The sequence below is a fragment of the Neophocaena asiaeorientalis genome, unplaced genomic scaffold (assembly GCF_003031525.2).
Source record: "Neophocaena asiaeorientalis asiaeorientalis breed wild unplaced genomic scaffold, Neophocaena_asiaeorientalis_V1.1 scaffold230, whole genome shotgun sequence".
NCBI lineage: Eukaryota > Metazoa > Chordata > Mammalia > Artiodactyla > Phocoenidae > Neophocaena > Neophocaena asiaeorientalis.
This window is the reverse complement of record NW_020175186.1, coordinates 7,806,139-7,828,686: the sequence shown is the minus strand read 5'-3', so window position 1 is coordinate 7,828,686 and position 22,548 is coordinate 7,806,139. Positions and strand designations below refer to the sequence as shown.

Sequence of the window (22,548 nt, the reverse complement as noted above, 5' to 3'; positions counted from 1 at the left end):
ATTGCACAACTATTAAAACATGATTGGGTGTCTTCTCTGTATCAGGTTCTCTGCTAGGAGCTGTGGATGTGATGTCTTAGTCGAGAAAAACATTCTAGAGTATCCTGCTTAGGGTGCTCACAGCGTGTTCTACATTGAGCTGTAATCGTTGGCTCACGTGTCTAAACTGTTCTGCATCCCCTGCCCCCTTTAACAGTGAAGTTCCAAAGGCAGGGATTCTCTCATTCATTTTGGTGTCCCCAGTACCTGTGCTCAGAGTATGTCTATTAAGTGAACAAAAAGTTAAAAAGTCAATTTTAGGAGAACACTGAGTCATAGTCATTCTAAGCAGTAAGTTTGACAAGTTGATATCCAAACAAGGCCTTCACACATAACCCAGCCATGGAAAGATGGGCAACCTTTGTAGCTCTGGTGGGAGAAGAGGCCAAAATGTAGCTTTAAAAACATTTGTGGGTTTTTTTTTTTCCTCGTGGAATAAACATGGGCTACAACTTACTTTTCTTCACATGAGGAAATGACAGAAACACATCCGGTTATGACCTTCAACTTCAATCAAGTGACCAGAGCTCTGCTTACGAAACATGAGCTTGTATCGTTGACACTGACATACACCTTGGAGGCGTTAACTCATTGTCCCTGTGTGCCCGTAAACATTTTTTTAAGAATTGTTTTTGATCTTGTGAATCTCTAACTAAATGATTAACCATGTGATATTGACCATTGGAGCGACATTGAAACACCTCCCTTGAAAGCTATTGACAGTTAGCTGGGAGCGTGCCCACCTCCATAATTGATTTTCTTGTTGTATTTGAAAATCAGTGAGGACTTAAACTCAGGATTCAGCCACTTGAAGAATCTATTAAGAGTTACCAGGTTAATTATTCCTGCTTTACATGAAGCTTCCTTGAAAATGATTTTCTTAAAGCAAAGCGCATCTAAACTTGGTAAGTTCTTAATAACCTGTGCTGAATGAATAAATGAATCCTTAACTAAAACAGAGCATATTCTGATTCTTAATCAGAGTTAGTTTAAGCCTCTTGTGCAAAAGGAGACTCTGACTGGAAATAATATAGGATAGTAAGCCTCCTAGGGAAATTTCTATAAGGAAGCATGGTCAACTGAAACATGAAGCTGAAAGTGAGAGGACATTGCATTTGACCCAAAGTGGCCTGGGAAATTCTTAGCAAGGTCCATCAAAGTCATTAAGTGGTGGTCTCAATGCATTGTACAGTTTAGACCACTTAGACCTAATTGGAACCAGGCACCTTGCACAAGGACCTTCCTTAACCAAAGTAGAAAGGAGTTCTTGGGCTTCCCTGGTGGCACAGTGGTTGAGAGTCTGCCTGCCAATGCAGGGGACATGGGTTCGTGCCCCAGTCCGGGAAGATACCACATGCCGCGGAGCGGCTGGGCCCATGGGCCATGGCTGCTGGGCCTGGGCGTCCAGGGCCTGGGCTCCGCAACGGGAGAAGCCACGACGGTGAGAGGCCCGCGTACCACAAAAAAAAAAAAGAAAAAGAAAAAAAAGAAAGGAGTTCTTCGCTTTCTTCTGAGTTCCAAAGAGACTTCTGGCTTCCAGACCAGGTGTCTAGATAGCAGTACCAAGTTAGGGCACCAAGTGAACTTCCTCCTGTGGTTATTTCCTACCTCTTGGAATGGAATGTTTCACTTCAAGAAGGTGAGAGAAGCAACCTTTGGGTTTTCATGATGAGTTTAACATTGTGGTCCAGCTTTGACCATCCGTTTAAAGGGAGATCTGCTTTCCAGATGACCATAAATATGGAGAAGAGGTGTTTTTCTTTCTTTTTTTGTTTGTTTTTTGAGAAGGTGAAAAGGTTTTTTTTCTTTTTTGCCTTGTTAGAGAGTGTTTTTCTTACCATTTCTAAATTTGGGGTAAAAGGTGGTCTCCTAGGGAGCATTTTCAAAAGTGTTTGAAGTTTGCATTTTATTTTGGAGGAAGGTTGGAGGCCTGCCTATGTATGGCAGGCACATGGCTCCAACAACTACACTGCTCGCAAGGATAAGGGCCATCCTTTTGGATCATTCATTTGACATTGATCTCGCATCTGTATTCAGGTCTGTACCCTTTAAGTTTGCTCCATATATGTTTCCCTAATTTCCCTGTTAAGGCTTCTAGAATTTGCAGTATATTCAATTGCAGATGACCACATATGGAGTCATTTAACCACATGTCTTAATCTTCAAAGTCTTTCTTTGTCAGCCTGCTCTTGTGTTCTGTTTACATTTAGATTCCATCTTTTGGGAGTTTTCTTTCCTCCCCACCATCTAAGTGTCTCAGAGACTTTTGGGGATGGGTCTCGTTCTCCTTCTGTGTTTGGCCATGGTCACCCCTCAGGCTTGGTGTTGTGCTTTACAAAGGTTGTTTATAGGGTTGCCCTTTAGAGTTTATAGAGCCCTTTTCTACGTGTTGATGACCCTTGGCATGATGCTGTGACAGGCAGGGAGAGAACTTTAATCCTCCTTCTGTCACAGAGCTGAGGCAGCGGAGTCCTTGAATTGGCTCACCCATGAAGGTTCACCCATGAATTTGCCCAATTTGTTGGTAAAAAATGGCCAGTTCTCAGCCATTTTATAGGGTCAACTTAATAGCAGGTGGGAAAGGCGGACCAGAACTCAGGTCTTCAGTCCCCAGCCCCAGAGACAGTCCTTTATATCCAAGTGTCCCACATTAGATTGGTTTCCAGAGAAATGTCCCAGAAATTGAGATGGTTCCCCCAAAGACTTTTGGTTTTAGTCACCACCAGGACCTAGAACTGGTTAAATCTCTTGAGTGTCTGTTGCATCAGAGCAGTGTGGGAGATTCTTTGGTGCCAAAAGCAAAGCCACTAGGTTAAACATTTTTTTAATTGGTTATTTTTTATTTAAGTTTTTGATAATTTATTTACATGATTCAAAAATCAAAATAGTATTAGAAAGTCTACGTTGAGCTCAACACCACTAATCATTAGAGAAATGCAGATCAAAACCACAATGAGGTATCACCTCACACCAGTCAGAATGGCCATGGTCAAAAAATCTACAAACAGTAAACCCTGGAGAGGGTGTGGAGAAATGGGGACCCTCCTGCACTGTTGGTGGGAATGTAAATTGATACAGGCACTATGGAGAACAGTATGGAGGTTCCTTAAAAAACTAAAAATAGAACTGCTATATGACCCAGAAATCCCACTACAGGGCATATACCCTGAGAAAACCATAATTCAAAAAGAGACATGTACCACAGTGTTCATTGTAGCACTATTTACAATAACCAGGACATGGAAGCAACCTAAGTGTCCATCGACAGATGAATGGATAAAGAAGATGTGGTACATATATAAAATGGAATATTACTCAGCCATAAAACGGAACAAAATTGAGTTATTTGCAATGAGGTGGATAGACCTAGGGTGTGTCATACAGAGTGTAGTTAAGTCAGAAAGAAAAACTAATACCATATGCTAATGCACATATATGGAATCTAAAAAAAAAACGGTACTGATGAACCTAGTGACAGGGCAGGAATAAAGATGCAGACATAGAGAACAGACTTGAGGACACAGAGGGGGGAGGGAAAGCTGGGACGAAGTGAGAGAGTAGCATTGACATATATACACTAGCAAATGTAAAATAGATAGCTAGTGGGAAGCAGTGGCATAGCACAGGGAGATCAGCTTTATGCTTTGTGACCACCTAGAGGGGTGGGATAGGGAGGGTGGGAGGGAGCCTTAAGAGGGAGGAGATATGGGGATACATGTATACATAGAGCTGATTCACTTTGTTGTACAGCAGAAACTAACACACCATTGTAAAGCAATTATACTCCAACAAAGATATATATTAAAAAAGAGAGGCTACATTGAGAATTCCTGCCCCACCTGTGCCATGCCCACCTGTATCCCCACCCGACACATACGATCTGTGGGTGGTCATTTGTATTCGTCTCATGTGAATGCAGTGTGTTTTATGAAAATACAGTAAATATGAATATTATTATATTCCCCCAGTTTTAAAAGATAGTATGTATATGTATACATCTGCTGATTTGTATCTTGCTTTTATCACTTACCAATATATTTCAGAGAGCTTTCCATTTCAGTGTATGGGAGCTAACTTGTTTACAGTTGCACAAATTCATTGTAAGCATGCACTATAGTTTATATACTTTCCTTTAGCTAGAAATGGGACTCCTTCTAGTATTTTTGCTATTCTATGCCTTGTTGCAATTAATAACCTGTGTATGCATCATTTTGTACGTATGCACCTACCTATTGCTGTACATTTATTCTCAGAAGTGGAATTGCTGGATTAGCAGGAAAATTCATTTAAAATTTTGATAGGTATTGCCTTATTGTCCTGCAAGAAGGTCTCGAACTGTTTGTACACCCAGCATCAGTAAATGAGAATGCCTGTTTCACTACAGCCTCACCAACAGAGTGCATGTCAGTCTGAAAGATGAGAAACGGGAGGCGACCTTCTAAGTGAGGTCTCAGTCTCTTCCGTGTCCCCTGGTTTGCAGTGGGAATACTGCCCAGTTCCGAGAGCTGGTGCAGGCATCAGTTCCAATGGAAATAATGCCTCACCATGGCGTGGGCTTACGCCAGCTCTAGTGACACACATGGAATGGACCCACATTGCCACTTGCAGAATTTCCTGCAGTGGAAAGTTGAGCATGCATTCATTATTCACCCAGCGAGCAATACTGGGTCTAAAGAGCACAACAGTGTTTACTGGAATAGAAAAGGAAATTGTCCCACTGCAGCGCCCTGCGTACCAGGCTTTCAATGCTTGTTTCCCAGCTGCTAACCTTATTTCTAGGGACTGAGTTCAAGAGAGAGATCCCAAACCACAGAGGAAGTCTTGCTACATTTAGAGCTTTCATACCCAAGGGGGTGCTCTTTTGAGAGATAATTTTGTAATTAAATAATTAGTGCTTTGCCCCAAGATTTGTAATTAAATAATTAGTGCTTTATAAGGTTTGTAATTAAATAATTAGTGCTTTATAAGGTAAAGTAAAACTATGGGATACAATGTTGCAATATTGCTAGACTTCCCCATTAAAGTTGTCGGGTAGTTTCCTGCATGTTACAAATAGGGCATCCTGTGAGAACATAAGATTTATAGCCTAGATAACATCTCCACATGTTGAAGACCATATATTACACATCATCCTTGCACGACTCTGCCATTCCCACTGGTAAGATTGATTCTCCGTCTTATTCTTCTCTGAGGACAGTGTGCTCCGTTCAGAAAAAACTCACTTTAATTCCACTGCACAGAGAAGTGTGCTAAATGAGCCTGGCCGAATGGTCATTCAATCCAAACGAACATTCTTCTCTTTCATAGAACTTTTGAAGGGGCCACTTAAAAGAGGAAAGCCAGGGCTTCCCTGGTGGCGCAGTGATTGAGAGTCCACCGGCCGATGCAGGCGACACGGGTTCGTGCCCCGGTCCAGGAAGATCCCACATGCCGCGGAGCGGCTGGGCCCGTGAGCCATGGCCACTGAGCCTGCGCGTCCAGAGCCTGTGCTCCGCAACAGGAGAGGCCACAACAGTGAGAGGCCCGTGTACTGCAAAAAAAAAAAAAAAAAAAAGGGTGGGGGGAAGCTACTCCTCTCTCCTATGTGGACTAGTTGCACTTGGGGATTTAATTGATGACTGTATCTGCCCTACACAAGAAACACAAAATAATTCCTGGGCATAAGGGTGGACTGCCAGAAGCTAGCTGACACAACACTGACGAATGCAGGTACACATTTTCTTTTGTTAATACCTGTCAAGGCTTCATAACAGGCATTTCCAGTTCTGTTGTCAGGCTCCTCGCAGCTGCTTCTTGAAGGCTGCTCTCTGCCGAGGGCTGACTGAGGCCAGAAGCGTGGTGTTCTTTTATGCTATCATCTAACCCACCACACACATTCAGGATGTCATCCCAGGGATATGTTCTGCATCAGCTCCGTGTAGCTGTGGGGTCCATTTTGCCTTAGTCGTTCACACGGAGGGCCTCTGGGTATCAGTTTGGCGGCAGAGAACGTGCGTGAGATCTGAGCTCCATCACCCTTGTTCCTTTGGCTTTTTTGACTCAATGGCTTCTATTTGCACAGTCTGCTGCTCTGTCCATGCTGGGCCACCTGTTCTCCTGTCTTTGTGGCCCTAACTAGGTGTCTGAACTGCTCCCCAGGAATATATTTGACACTGTCTTGCCATACATTTCACTCCCATCTCAGCCCCTCAGCTCTTTTTCTTGAGTAACAGGACAAACCTCATGGGTCAGAAGTGGGGTAACCTAGGCTACCAGGCTCCAGACTTGGAGGGGATTAGGTTGAGATACTGAAAAGAAAGGTTTTTATGTCAGAAGTGTTTTGGGGGTTGTTTTTTTTTTTAAGACACATGGGCATTTGGGTCTTGATTGAAATTACAGTAAGTCCCCTATAAACGAATGAGTTCCGTTCTGAGAGCGCGTTCATAAGTCCAACTTGTTCGTAAGTCTAACAAAGTGAGCCTAGGTACCCAACTAACACCACCGGCTATCTAGTACTGTACTGTAGTAGGTTTTAATACTTTTTACACAAATAATACATAGAAAACAAACACAAAAAATAAAACATTTTTAATCTTACAGCACAGTACCTTGAAAAGTACAGTAGTCCAGTACAACAGCCAGCATCCAGGGGCTGGCATCGAGTGAAGAGGCAAGAAGAGAGTTACTGACTGGAGGGGGGAGAAGAGGTGGGAGATGGTAGAGCTGAGGGATCCTCAGCAATAGGAGACGGAGGGCAAGCTGCAATTTCACTCACGCCTGACGTTGATGGCACAGGTTCTGGTTCCTCGCTGGATTCAATTCTATCTACCCTCTTGAAAAAACGATCCAGTGATGTCTGGGTAGTAGCTCTTTTTTTCTCATGATAGATGACACGGTAGCACCGGATTGCATTCTGAACGGGCTGCTGCAACCTTCGTGTACTGTTCTACGTTCGGGTCCTGTGCCTCAAAAGCTAACAGTGCCTCCTCAGATAAAGAAAATCCCCTTGCCATTTCCTGAGGCATGAATCTCTTTGGTTCTTCAGTTACTTCTTCTTCTTCTTGTCTCTCTTCGTCCTTTCTCTGGGCCTCCTATTCCATCAGGTCTTCATTAGTAAGTGCCTCGTGTTGCACAGCAACAGTCCTGTAAAGTACACAAAAGCACAACCACTTGTAGGGGGTGCACGCACGTGACAATGTACGCCAGACACATCAACTAACTTATGTGATTGGACGTGTGAATGCACGTTTGCATCTTTGAAAGTTCGCAACTTGAAGGTTCATATGTAGGGGACTTACTGCATTCTTACTCAAGTGGAGTTGACACATATATTTGGCAGTTATAGTTCCTGGTCTGGAAAGCATGTGGTTTTGTTCCAGTGCCCGAAGAAATCTTCTCAGGGGAAAATGTCCTGCCATTTCAAACAAATTACCTTCCTGCAAAGTTTTGACACTGTGCCCTATTAAGTACGCATGTATGGTTGGTACCTTGAGGGAATAATTCAATATTGGGAAGAGGGTAGTGAAGAAGAAACATTAAGATTATGTTCAACCTCTGTGGAATTAGCGTGTAAACAAACTACTTATCAGGACTGATCACATGCGGCTTTGCTTAAATAAATAAGAAGTTGGTGGAATAGACCTCCCTCAAAATATGACACCACATTCACATCTGACCCCATATGGAAAGAAGCATGCAAGCTAGCCCAGGTTCAAATTTCCATTTCCACCACATGCCAGGCATATGGTCTTAGGCAATTTACAAAATCTCTCTGAGCCTCAGTTTTCTCAGCTGTAAACTGTCAATAATTAGATTATTTACCTCATAGCTAGTAAATGTTAGCTGTTATTTTAAATCACTTTTTAATATGAAGAGAAGTTTGATATTACTTATTTAACCAGCTCCCTAGAGTATCTTCCAAAACTCACCCCCCCATATACACCACTACCAATACTGTATTTATTTATGGTACTATGTAGAAACACAGCCCTCATCCCCTTGTTTAGATTAAATGTTTTGATGTTAGAGTTTGCATGACTTCTGTAGGAATCAATGTTGAGCGAAAAGGGTTGGAGCCAAACAAACATTCTCACAGTCCTGATACTCACGAAACCACAGAATTGAATGTTTCCATATAGGTACGTTCTATGATGTAGATATTTTCTGACCAGCCATATGGATCTTTTGTCATCTGAGATGTTAATATTTTCCTTGTATTTTATAGTAGCTCTGGAGCACAGCCAGTTTCTGGAATAGGGTCCACCTGGCTCATTATGTACAGGGCCCAGAAACCGGCTTCCTTGTGCTGTTCAGATGAACGGTGACACACAGAAGAGTTGAGGGCTGGGGTAGGGCAGTGGGCGGGGGAACGCAATTAGTTTTGCTCCCGCATTAAGTTACAAATAATGAGCACTTTCCTGTGTTTTACAATAAGCAATTAAAAGAAATTATAGAGTTGGATGCAAAAATAACCTGAAGGACAGCTCGATGTGTGGAACCACCAGTTTTCTCCACGTGTGGAGAAGGTTAATCCTAGAGAACGCGCAGAACACTGCGTTGCTACAGAAAGGGTTGCGTGTCCACACATGTTTGGCCTCTACCCACACGCTTCTGTATGGTATGACGGTGCATCCCAGAAGAAGGGCTGTGGTGTGTGCCTTTGTGCTTCAGTGGAATTTAACAAACCGATTCCTGAAAATGGTCTCATAAAGGTGAGCAACAGAGCTGCTAGCCTTCTCTTGCTAATTTTATCTTTCCCCTAGTATTTCTCGGTAGTAGCTTTTAAAGGAATGTTATTCTTTTGATTCTAGAGGCAACTTATCCTCCGTTCAGGTTCTTCCCCCACCTGTTTTCACCTCTGTTGCTTTTTTATAAATTAAAGTTGTGTGTTAACTTCTGAGGATAGGGTCTAATCTAGAGAGAGGTCTCTTCATCAGGTGAGAATTACCCATCCCATTCTCTGTGTACTCCTTCTGACTTAGTGACATTGAAGTCTTCCAGTTTGGACCTAAGATGGGTCTAATTATGTACAGATATTCTTTCTTTATGGAAATTGCTCAGATAACTAACTAACCACAGGCATACGTTGGCTATGGAAATTTTCAGGAGCACCATCTGTGGAAACACTGAGAAAGGTATACCTCTACCACAGCTTTGGGGTCCATTAAGAGTGTGTTTGTATGGGGAGGGGGTCTGGTGGGTGTTGGCTCACAGCTGTCAGAATCCCCACGGCACCTCCTGGCAGGAACTCAAGAGTGTCCAGCAGCACTCTGAAAGCAACCTGTCGATCTGACATTGCTGGTTCTGAAAAAAGAGACTGAAATAGGACAGACGGGTCTTAACTTTCTTCCTTTGCCTTTTTTTTTTTTTTCCGATTGTAATTGTTCTGGCATATTCCCAGTCTCCACATTGTGGCCGACTTCTTAAAGGTGGATTTTCTTTATCCTCTGGTTGGAATTAGTGCACGTTCTCCCCTTAGGGACAAAGAATGCAGTTGTGTCACCCTTGCATCTTTTTTTAGACAGAACATGCTCCTTCCTGGATCCAGGAACTTGGAAGACCATGTTCTACTGTGCTTTCACAACAGCCCCGGTCAGTAGGTGCACCTTGTTTGTGATCTGGAGAGGCAGTCCCTTAGCTTTGTTGACATCTGTACTGGGTGGGGCTCAAGGTGGATACTGCCTGGGAAAATAGGGTTTTGTGGCATCTCAGCCTCATCTCTCCCACCCATTTGCCAACGATGTAACAGCCGCGATATCAGGGTTCCCAGTGTGAGTCACTTGCATTTGTACTGGTGAACTTGGTGACTTCTTGGGGTTTGGAAACTAGCCATCTTTTTTAGTCCTTTGTAAAAAGCCTAAAGAGTGGACCAGTCTCTAGCAGTTCTGTTTATGAAATTACCCTACCCCATCGACTCCCTGATAATGTTGTTCAACTCAAAGTTTTTACTTTTCTTTGGAAATCTAACATTTTTTTAAAACCATTTTGGGTGCTTCAGTCTTGAAGCAAATGATCCCAGATGTTAGAATTCAACTGAGAAATCGAGTTGCTGCTGGGTACCTTATTGAAATAGAGACAGATTTGGGTTGGAGAGGGGATTTTGATGCTTGGTACGTACCCTAATATACTTTAGGGTTTGGTTGTTTGCTTCTGTTGTTGTTTTTTGTTTGTTTTGTTTTGTTTTTGTTTTTGTTTCTTTTGGCCGTGCCGAGGGGGGGCTTGCAGGATCTTAGTTCCCCGAGACCAGGGATCGAATCCGGGTCCTCAGCAGTGAAAGCGTGGAGTCCTAACCGCTGGACCACCAGGGAATTTCCCCATTGCTGTTTTATTTTGTGAGTTTTTTGTTTTCTGTTTTAATTTCATAGTACTTGGTAGGAGGTAGCTCGATCTGTTAGTTTTAGAACAAGCGTAGAAATAAGAAATCTCCATTAAGTGGGTGAGTCAGTTCTTTCTGCCTCTGTTTCACCCTTTCACAACAGAAAGAACTCGGGAGGATCAGAGACATCCGGCTGAAAGTACTATTAATGTGCCTGGAAATCTACCAGCTGCTCTAACTGATCACGTCATTTCCAGTATCATTCTGGTCAAGTGAGTGATGTTAGGGTTCTAATGATCAGGGAGGCCAGTTATGCTTGTACTTGCCTTGTAGCATTGAGATAAAATTTAGTGATTGAGTGGAAGTCCAGATTTAGATCAGTAGTACTCTATAAATTCTCATTCAGCCTGTCACATTTATAGGTATCCTGCACTTTATGGTATGAACACAACAGTGGAAAAGCCAGTTGACATAAAGGGAACCCAGATTTTACTTAACATTTCAAAAGCAGAACTATTTTGCCACATAATAAATGTCCCAATAAAACAAGTTGAACCAAGGAGGTTACTTAAGTTGATGTTAACCCTGCCGTTTCCGTGTCTTAAGTAGACACCGCTTTTTAATTGAATGCTAACCGCCATTTGGTTTTATCACTTAGTCCGGTGCTTCTGAACTTTAATAAGTGTATGAATCACCTTGAAGTTTATGAGTCTTGTTGAAATGCAGATTCTGATTGAGTGAATGCTGTGATGGTTTGGAGGAGGGGAAGCTGAGATTCTGCTTTTCTTATTAGCTCCCAGGTTTTGCTAATGCTACTGGCCCATGGATACCACTTTGAGAAGCAAGGCTTCATTTAATTTCCATCCATGGACAGTTATCACATACCTACATTTCCTAAAACTTGTTTCAGGCTCCACAAGTTTCTCCTTCTGTTGTAGTATTCTTAGTAACAAATTGGAATTGCATTAATACACTTAATTTATAGATGTAACACCCAAAAAATTATCTGAAGTTGGAGATTTAGGTTGCATGAAATGAATTTTGTACTTAATTTTTTTCTATAAATTCAAAGTCCATATGTTTAAATGTAACTTAAATGCCTGTGTTACAATGATGTTTATATCTCCTTATTTACTATTTCCAGAGTCATTTTCCCTTTACGGGAAATTTTTCCCCATGATTTCACAGGACTTGTAGAGATCAACACCTAGCATTAAATGTGATGGATACTTGATAATTTTTTCAGGCCCTTCCTTACGCAGTGGGTCACTGAAACTTCACAGAACCAGGTAGACAGTGTCTTCTTAATTAATGTTACTGTCTACCCTGTGTGGAAATTTAATAAATAATACCTTGCTTTTTGGCAATTTAATAGTCAGAACATTGTTAAATATGAACTTTAGTTCATTTTGACAAATTCCACCTGAAATTCTAAACAAAACAGAATCCTGATTAAAGAGGTTAGGTTTTTTAATCGAATGTTAACTGCCATTTCGTTCTTGTAATCTAACAACTGGCAGTTTAAAACAATACTTTAAAAAGCATTTCTAGACAGTCTCCTTATTTGATGGGCAAGTGACCTGTGTATGCTTGAGACCTCGTTAGGAGGGACTAGAGATGTACACTGTTGGGGCAGTATTTCTCTGTGTAGAGGAGGTGGAGGAAGGAGGCAGAGCATGGATAAATGGATAAGACTGCCAGCTCTGGGTGCCTCTGGCTTTCTGGGACGCTGCCTTGGTTCCCGTAGAACAGCAGGTTTCCCAGAGCAGTAATGATGGAAGCACTCGTAGACCTTTGCATGGTGGCAGCTGTGCCTGGGGTTGGAATGCCAGGTGGAGTGTGTTCTTTGCCCAGGCCTGGTCCTTGTGCCAGGCATTTCCTATCTCTTATTCCAAAATTCATTCCATCATTGTAGCTCACTTTAAGACTTACTGCTCTTACTTTCATTGCACCTCCCTAAATACTAGGCAAATATTACCAGTACAGAGGGGAACTGAGTCATTTAATGTGTGTGGGAACCTAGTTTGTGCAAGGTACTGTACGAATTGTGGTAATTCAGAGAATGCCCAATCCCTCTCCTAATGGAGATTACGGTCTGGTTTTACTCCTGGATAAGGTAAGTCTCCAACCAATAGAAAAAATCCTTTTTCAGATATGTGGGGGGGAATAGAAGGAGTGAATAGAGGGCCAGAGCTCTAGGGCTTTCTATCAAAGATGTATGTAATTTTGTCTATCAAGTTTATGATTCAGGGAAATACACCTTTTTTTCATGGTACTTGCATGTATGTGTCACTCCAGGTTTGAACTAAGAACCAGCAATTTCTCTGGCGTTCTTAGGCTAAGTAATGTCTCCAAGTGTCACCCAACACCATGAGCGTACTCAGGGATCAGAGAGTAGTATGAAGGACTGTGTTTTATAAGAAGTGTAATCAGATACTCTTGGACATAAACTATGTTATGGTTGAAAACTGCATTTTTAAAGGAACTTCCTTCAAAGCTCTGGAACATATGCATTATCAGATATCATTTACTAAAATATTTATTAGTTTCAGTTGATTGGTCTTTCAGGTGAGTAGGTGAGCATCTGTAATGATCGTGAGCTTTTTTTCTCTCCGTTGTATTTGTGGATTCCAACTACCCATTATTTTCTTTGAGGGATGTGAGGTGTTTCTCTTTTAAGTCTTCTTGGCTAAACAATATATACCTAATGGGAAAACAATACAGAAATAATGCAGAGGGATGGAAGAAACTAGTCCCTGTAGGTGAAGGCCTAGTTTTCCTTTGGAATCCGAGGTTCTGACCTTGTTCTTTCAGGGGAACCAGGGGAAGTGGATGAGTTGATTAAAAACTTTGGTCCTCTTTCCTCCTGTATGACATGGGGATAATTATAGTTACCTGCACCTCTAGGGTCCTATGAGTCTTAATTACTTAATATTTGCAAAGCGTTTGGAGATCTTTGAATTAAAAGTGCTGAGCAGTAGAATCCAAGTTCAGTGTCATCATAATTGGAATGAGAGTTTATATGCCCGCCTTCCCTCCGCCTCCCTCCGTTCTGTTCCTTTGGCCCAGACAGACATGGCTCATGGTTACCACCCAGCTCTGCACACTTCTCTCTAAACCCTTTGCTTTCGGCAACTTAATTAAGCCTAAAAATACATACATACATACATACATAGAATAAGTTAAAAATTATGTCCAGGCCCCTTAACCCCAACTCCACACTTACGTAACCCCTTAGTATTTACTTTCAAATCTCAACAGCCGCTAAGAATAAAATCAATTAATTGACTTGTCTCTTCCAATGTGTCATTCTTTCAGGTTCTCCTACACATTGTGATAAACTGGGCTTCTTGAAGCATTCCTCCCACTCAGAAACTCTCGTTGATTCTTCCGTGCCTGTACAGCAGGGTCCAGACTCTTCGGCATCACCCTCAGAGCCTTTCAAAACTTAACAATCATTCACTCTTATTCCTCACTACTCTAGAACTCTTCTGTCCAGAAATGTACTCCGTGCCTTTAACCCAGCTGCCGTCCATCCACTGCGGTCTTTTCTGGATACATTAAAATCCTTTCTATCCTTTGCTATGGTCTTCACAAAGCATTCTTCTTTCTCTAAGTGGAAGTAGCCTCTTTCTCTTTATAGAATTTTACCTATACTTTTCTGGGTCATTTCTACCTTTATATTTTAGTTACTTTACATATATGTCCTACCTCCCTCCTAGACTGGAAGGCTTGAAAACAGATCCATGTCTGATGAATGAACCACCAAAAATAAGCCTAGACTTGCAAGATTTCATTAAATTGGGCTCTTAATAGATTTTTGCATCAGGTATGTTAGGAATTAAATATTAATTGATAATTTTGCATTATCCCTGTTGCTTATAGGACTGTCTAACATGAGCAACTACATCTTTAAACTGTGTTTCCTTTGACTACATGCTCATAGACAAAACCCAAAGGGACTGGGAAAAAACAAAGCCTTGTATTTTTCCGCCTGTATGCCCAAATTATCCATATTATTGTTTGGTTCCCCTTCTTAGCTCTGGCCATGGAAACTTGGCTCTAACATACCTAAAGTTTTGCAAAGCTTTCTTTTAGAGGAGGACTGAATTGTCTGAAATTCCATCTGCTGAAGCAATCAAGCCGTAAAGTTGAAGGGTCTTGAAGGTCAGAATATCATCTTAATGGTGCTGCCTTTAGAAACCTGGGCTCTAAGATACACACAACTGCAGAAAACTGTGTCCATACTTTATAAGCTTCTTCTCTGACCACCGTTCATAGCATCACTTCTCTCCTCCCTGTGGTTAAGTATTTTAAATTAAAAAAATATATATTTAGGACATGGCCTGATGGTAAAAATGTGGACAGTGAGACAGGGAACCTTTTAGCTTTATGATATCTGAACAGTAATTGTCTCATCTGTATCATGTGGATAATAATACCTGTCCTCTCTCCTTGTGGCAATCAAATTAGATGATGCTTGTGAATGTTCTGCAGTCTTTTAGACAAATATAAGTTATTACTACAGCCTGCTGTCATGGATATTCATTTGGTTGAATGTTTAAGACTTGTGAGTCATGCTTAAAAGTAAACCTTATTTCTATTTCGTTGATTTTCTTTTTAGCTCTGTGCACTATATTTAATTTTTTGAGAATGGGGCTAAAAACAACCTTCCTAGCGTTTTATACATGTGGTTGAGTTGATTGTTGTAAGGCTTGGAACAGAATTAACAGCAGTGAATTTTGTGATGTATAAATAGATACATAGACTAACAAGCTACTTAGCGATCTCGCATAGCCTCTTTATCTCTTGTGTAACACTCACCTGAAGAAACTGTCATATAAGAAAATTGTCATGGAGGTTCTTAACCTTTCATGATTTCCTAATACAGTGTGTAAAATTACTCATTGAAGAGGTAAATAGGACAAAGAACATCAAAGGACTGAAAGTTCCAAATTTTGCTATAATTATTATTACTGCCCCCTTTCCAAGTCTTCTATTAGAAACAGAGCAACAAAGGAAGTCGTAGGGGCAGTTAGTGTGTTGTAGTGTTATTTGCTTTTAAAAAATTATTACTCAAGGTAAGTTATACCCTATTAGAGAAACTCAAGAGATTCCTCATGGCTGATAATTACCATCTATCAAATACTTCAGAGCTTGTAATTTGGGTTTAGTACAGCCTGTACTTGACCTAATAATTTCAGTGAGTTCATTGGTGCTTGCCATATGGAAAGGCTTCCTGTGAAAATGGTATCAGCACTGTTTTCTCATGGTTTAATAAACCCATCAGTAAGTTTTGACTGAGTCTACTACTACATTATTCTGTGTTAAGCATTATGGGGGAATCACCCATGGTCCAGAGAGCTTATCGTCCAATTGAAGACTGACCATAATTAGCAAGCACTGTTACCAATTAACCAGTGAGTAGGGAATGAAGTACTAAATGAGATGTTATGTGGAATTTTAGAGGCGAAGGAGGGCAGTGTGTGCTGGAGTAAAGAAGGTGGCATGTGTGATTTGATGGTTGAACTGGGTCATGAAGGATAAGCAAGATTTAGTCAGATAGAGAAAAGAGAATTTTCCAGAGGAAAGGAACAAGTCATTTACAGGCACTGATATATTTGGGGCTCCAAGGACTCTGGCCTGCTCAGAGGAGAGGTGATGAAGCACTGAGTTGACATGAGAAAGTTAGCTAAGTAAGGTGACGCCAGATTTTGGAGGGTGTTGAATACCGGGTAAAAGAGGTTAGATTTGATCTGGTGGAATAAAAAAGTCATCGCAAGTCTTTGTACAGGAGCATAGGATGAGAGGTTAGTCAGGTCATCAGAGTTAAATGGAGCAGAAAGGATGTCATGTACATTGGGCGGGGGGGCGGGGGGAGGTGGACAGCGCTGGGGGCATTATAGTCAAAATGAGATGGCAAGGGCTGAGCCGAGACAGCGGCAGTGGAATGGAGAAACAGGATGGACAGGAGAAGTATTTTAAAGGAAAAATGAGCAGGACTTCTTCACTGACTGGATTTAAAAGCTCTACAAGAAATACATTGGCAGAATTGATTCCAAGATTTCTATCCTGCAGCCCGGGTGGTCCAAAGTATCAAGAAACCATTGTCAAGGGTAAGCTGTGACAAAGCGAGAGAGAGGCATGGACACATATACACTACCAAACTGTAAGGTAGATAGCTAGTGGGAAGCAGCCGCATAGCACAGGGAGATCAGTTCGGTGCTTTGTGACTGCCTGGAGGGGTGTAATAGGGAGGGTGGGAGGGAGGGAGACGCAAGAGGGAAGAGATATGGGAACATATGTATATGTATAACTGATGCACTTTGTTATAAAGCAGAAACTAACACACCATTGTAAAGCAATTATACTCCAATAAAGATTAAAAAAAAAAAAAGAAACCATTGTCAGAAACAGAAAAGTTAGGAAGTGACATTGTTCCAACAAAAAGTATTGGCCTTATAAGCCAGTAGGCAGTTAGCACTGAAGAAAGTCACTCAGTTGGGTGGGGCCGTGGCTTGGGGTTGGGCTTTATCACCAGGTAGTTTAATTACTGAATGTCTGCAGATGTTCTGCTTTGAGGGTTGCCCATGTTTGGGCTTCAGGATGAAAGCCAAGTAATATTTACTCAGATGCCATTTGTTCCTTTGAAAAATTTGCTTGTGGAACTGATGAGAAAATGATGCTTAAAGTGCTAACTACTTTTATAACCGAAAAGTTATTAATAGAAAGATAAATGCGACAAGTGAAAAGCAGTAACTTTACAGGGTCAACTTCTTTAAGTCCAAGTATAGAAAAAAGGATCATTAAAAGGCTCATTACTACGATAATGATGATAAAATAATTTTCCAACTCTGTAGTTTAAGATGCCTCAGTACCTTGGGCCATTTTAAGCAGTGAGTGTGGGCACTTAGTAAATACTAAACTTTTTCATTAATCCTGAGATGCACATTTTCTTATTCATTTTTTTAACATCTCTGAAATTGGGTTGTGTCTTACAGTCGATGTCATTTTATCGTCGTTGGCTCTGTAGCAGTTGCAACATAGTTACCATTGCCTAAACCAATTTATCTTGCTTATTTTGCTTTCTTTTGCTTTCTTTTTTACATAGGCACAGAAGTTATCTATGATAAAATATGTCTAAATAAGTCTAAAAGAACTCTCTTCCATTCTAAGTGATAAAGAAAGCAATAGTTTAACTGGCTGCGTTTTTTATATCCTAGTGGTACCTAAAATGATGTACTTTAGAAGGATAGTATCTTAGATTTCACGAAGTATGGCATTAAAAGATAGCTAATCACAGCAAATGTCTACCAGTGTGATAGAGGGGAGGAGTAAAATATTCTAAATTTGCCTTTTTTCATTGGCCTGCATTTGAGGTGCCCCTTGGGTGGTTTTAATTTGGACTGGAAACACTAGGAGAAAGAATTTTCACTCAGTGGTGTAAATACAGCTGCCAGGAATAGAAATCTCCTTGGAGGATCCATTTCTTTGACGCTGTGGAATCCAGAACCTTCACAAAAGTTCAGGTATTAGCAGACTGGATATCTGTGTTTTATTCAAACCAGTGTGTCCTCCTAATCTGAGACTGTGTACTCCAAGCAGTTCTGAGCATGCTTGCTACTCATGCAGAAGCAAGAGTGAATCTGCAAGGAAGTTGGTTGGTGTTTGGGGACGGTAATGAAGTCTTGTAGTAGTAGAAAATGTGATCTCTGATAAAAGTGGAGGATGGAAACATTGGGTTCTCGCTCCCAGAGTTTCAGCTCTCTCTGCAGTATGACCTACTGACTGGAGGAGGTAGGTTACCTTCCTGGCAAGTGACACCTCATGGGCAGAAAAGCAGTCCCCTTTCCTACCGACTGGCACAGCGTAACAGCTGTGGCACGTGCGTGTCTTTTTGTAAGCCCTTGCTCCAGAACTCAGAAGTAGGAATAAAGTTAGAGTGTTGGGCTCAGGCGGGGGAATGCTTCTCATTGCTACTCAGGGACGCGATGCCTCAGGTAAGTGATCCTCAGGTCCTTCACCATCCGACGGGAACCTTGTGTCTGTAGGTATGTTTTCACCTCGCTCTTCACTCATTCTAATTGGCTTCCCAGAGCATGCTTGTAGATGGAGAGCCAAATTTAGAGTATAGCTACTCTCTGGCAAACAGGAAAAGATTAATTTTGTAGTGTGCTGTTAAGGGACTTCCCAGAAACCTTCAAAAGCCCAGAAAGAAGCGCCAGCTCAGCTGCCTGTACCAAAATGTGCACAATGCCACCCGGCTTTTTAAAGGTACGCTCGACTCAGAGCTCGCGCACACACGTGCACACAGGTCACATTCCAATAAAAAGAGAGGCTGAACTCTCTTATATGAGTCTGCACAAGAGCCAGAAAAGCCGAGGGCTGAGGGGCTGAGGGAGTTAGTGGAGATACACGTCGATGCGCATGTGGCAGGCGCTTGCAATTGCCTTCGAGCTTTTTGATGCCACCTTCTTCAGTTCTCTCTTTTTTCCGGTACGCGGGCCTCTCACTGTTGTGGCCTCTCCCGTTGCGGAGCACAGGCTCCAGACGCGCGGGCTCAGCGGCCATGGCTCACGGGCCCAGCCGCTCCGCGGCACGTGGGATCTTCCCGGACCGGGGCACGAAGCCGTGTCCCCTGCATCGGCAGGCGGACTCTCAACCACCGCGCCACCAGGGAAGCCCCAGTTCTCTCTTAAGCAGACACGTTGCTTTCATGATATCAGCCCCAGGCAGAGACGCGTGATTAAAATCAACGTGTAGAAAATGATTTCTGTTTGGGAACGAGCAAAGCTTATTTTCGTTACGACCACCCAAGGTGTAGTAGAAAAACACTGAAGCTGGACTTGGGAGCCCCGAGTTCTAATAGAAACTTTCTTCGTGACGGGAGGCAAGTCCTCCACGGCCTTTGGTTTCCTTATCGGTAGAACTGGATGATCTGACGAAATGATCTTTCTCCTTTGTTTTTCTTTGTTTGTTGGTTGGTTTTTGGCCGCACCGCACGACTTGCCGGATCTCAGTTCCCTGACCAGGGATCACACCCGGGCCAGAGCGGTGAAAGTGCTGAATCCTAACCGCTAGACCACCAAGGAACTCCCTCCTTTCTTCTAATGGATTATCTCCATGGGAGGAAAGAGTCAACGGGGAGCCTCCTTGTAGCTCCCTGACTTGTTTTGTTGTTCATGCCTGGATAGCCCCTAGCTAGAAAGGCCCCCTCAGACCCCAGAAGCCACTGCTGGTCCTGTCACACGTTCCTGCCATAGGGCCACGTTGCTGGCTCGAGGGAAAAAAAAGATTACTATTACCCTCGCCGTTGTTGCTTGGTAACATTTCTGCGGTTGTGTTTCCTGTGACAGCCCGAGCAGAGATCTTTAAAAATTAAACTTACAAAGCTGCTCAAGTGGGAGGAAAGAGGCAAACTCGAAGCCACCGTTTCTTTTCACTTGCTCAGGAGCCACCTAATCTCGGGTTTACATGCTAAACCTTGGGGCCGAGGCTGCACAGCTCTGGTTTATATTAAGGCCCATCGAGCACACTACTGACATTAACCTGTGTCTGGTGCAGCTGGAGTTTATCACCAATACAGCAGAAACCTTGACCCTGCAGAATGGCCTGGAATTACAATCAGATGGCTGCTTTGTATCCCCGCAAAAGAAAGCCCTAAACAGTCTTGTGTCCTGTTTCTGCTTTCTCCCTACAGTTCCACCAGGTGAGAAGAGTGATGACCATCCTTTTCCTTACTATGGTTATTTCATACTTCAGTTGCATGAAGGCTGCCCCCATGAAAGAAGCCAACGTCCGAGGACAAGGCAGCTTGGCCTACCCAGGTATGCGGACCCATGGGACTCTGGAGAGCGTGAATGGGCCCAAGGCGGGTTCAAGAGGCCTGACGTCGTCGTTGGCTGACACCGTTGAACACGTGATCGAAGAGCTCTTGGACGAGGACCAGAAAGTTCGGCCCAGTGAGGAAAACAATAAGGACGCGGACATGTACACGTCCCGGGTGATGCTCAGCAGTCAAGTGCCTTTGGAGCCTCCTCTCCTCTTCCTGCTCGAGGAATACAAAAATTACCTGGATGCTGCGAACATGTCCATGAGGGTCCGGCGCCACTCGGACCCTGCCCGCCGCGGGGAGCTCAGCGTGTGCGACAGCATCAGCGAGTGGGTGACGGCGGCGGATAAAAAGACTGCAGTGGACATGTCAGGCGGGACAGTCACGGTCCTCGAAAAAGTCCCCGTCTCGAAAGGCCAACTGAAGCAGTACTTCTACGAGACCAAGTGCAATCCCATGGGTTACACAAAGGAGGGCTGCAGGGGCATAGACAAGAGGCACTGGAACTCCCAGTGCCGAACTACCCAGTCGTACGTTCGGGCCCTCACCATGGATAGCAAAAAGCGCATTGGCTGGCGGTTCATACGGATAGACACTTCCTGTGTATGTACATTGACCATTAAGAGGGGAAGATAGTGGCTTTATGTTGTATAGATTATATTGAGACAAAAATGATCTATTTGTATATATACATAACAGGGTAAATTATTCAGTTAAGAAAAAAATAATTTTATGAACTGCATGTATAAATGAAGTTTATACAGTACAGTGGTTCTATGATCTATTTATTGGACATTTCCATGACCAGAAGGGAAACAGTCATTTTTTGCGCACAACTTTAAAAAAGTCTGCATTACGTTCCTCGATAATGTTGTGGTTTGTTGCCGTTGCCAAGAATTGAAAAACGTTAAAAAAAAAAAAAGTTTAAAAAATACTACTAATAAAATTGCATGCTGCTTTAATTGTGAATTGATAACAAACTGTCCTCTTTCAGAAAACAAACAAAAAAAGAAAGAAAGAAAAAAAAAAAAAGCCTAACAAAAATTTGAACCAAAACATTCCGTTTACATTTTAGACAGTAAGTATCTTCGTTCTTGTTAGTACTCTATCTGTTTTACTGCTTTTAACTTCTGATAGTGTTGGAATTAAAACAATGTCAAGGTGCTGTTGTCATCGCTTTACTGGCTTAGGGGATGGGGGATGGGAGGGGTATATTTTTGTTTGTTTTGTGTTTTTTTTTTTTGTTTTTTTGTTTTGTTTTGTTTTTTTAGTTCCCACAGGGTGTAGGAATGGGGAAAGAATTCCTTCGATCTAGAGTCTGGTTGATAAAAGATTCATTTGTATGTTGCAGAGATGTCGGCAGTATCAATCAGATGACTGGAAAGTGAATAAAAATTAAGGCAAACGAATGACGTGCTCACTCCACTTCCCGTGACGCACCTCTTAGGCGCCTGCTCACCCTCTGGGCCTTGGTCGGGGGAAGATTCTTTGGTTGGAAAGATCTCCATTTACTCTGAGCACATTCTTTCCCCCCCACCCCCTCTGGTCCCCTCCTTGTTTTGTTTTCTCGAAGGGAGAAAAATCAGTTGCGCGCTCTGAAATATTTTACAACTGCTGCAAATGAGTAGACATGTTTTGTCACATCGTGGCACTCATAAGCATGGAGAACAGTGATTTCTTTCTTTCTTTCTTTCTTTTTTTAGATGAGAGAAAAACAAAAAATAATTCAAAAATAAAAATTCTTTTAGATGAGGGGTAAACATTTGGGTCAATCATTGTAAGGCTTAAAAAAAAATCATGGAAAGGCATATAACTGTCTTGCAAGCAAAAGGTAGAGTTCTGTACAGACCCAGAAACACCTAGATCAGAGCAGGAGTCCACACTGCCAGTGAAATGAGACTGAACAGCCTTCTGGAGGCTGTGTGGAGCTGACCTATCATTTCCAGGTGGTGCAGAAGGAATTTCTGAGTGGCCATGCTGAGGTCTAGGTGGGGTGGAGAAGGGTACTTGAGACATTCCAGAAGGGAGGCCTCTGAAGGACCCTTCAGGGGTGGCTCTGGAATGACATGCGTCAAGTTGCTTGGACCTCGCGCTTTAAGTGCCTACATTATCTAACCGTGCTAAGAGGTTCTCGCTGGAGGACCGCGCTCAAGCCGATTTACACCCTCCACCTCTGAGTAATTTTGCATAAAGCTGGATGAGCCTGGAACATTTTTGGAACTACACGATGGCATTGTGATCATGGAATGGATTCGGTGAGATGGGAGATGTTTGTTATGTGAGCACTTACTGCTTTGAAATTAGACTTGAGGAAACCAGGGTTTTGTCTTTTGAGAACTTTTGGTAAAGGGGAAGGGAACAAGAAAAGGCCCCAAAACTCAGG

General features: G+C 42.5%; 1 protein-coding gene across 2 annotated transcripts in view; it reads left to right on the top strand.

Annotated features, from left to right (window-relative positions):
- BDNF (brain derived neurotrophic factor) overlaps positions 1–21,180 on the top strand; it is a 35,727-nt gene extending 14,547 nt beyond the window's left edge. Inside the window, exon 2 of one of the 2 annotated variants that reach the window (XM_024764695.1) lies at positions 20,034–21,180. In XM_024764695.1, coding sequence (XP_024620463.1) covers positions 20,055–20,801 — 747 coding nt within the window. In that variant the 5' untranslated portion in view covers positions 20,034–20,054 and the 3' untranslated portion in view covers positions 20,802–21,180. The remainder of the gene's footprint in view (positions 1–20,033) is intronic. The other variant, XM_024764694.1, reaches the window with a different exon arrangement.
- Positions 21,181–22,548: the final 1,368 nt, after the last annotated feature.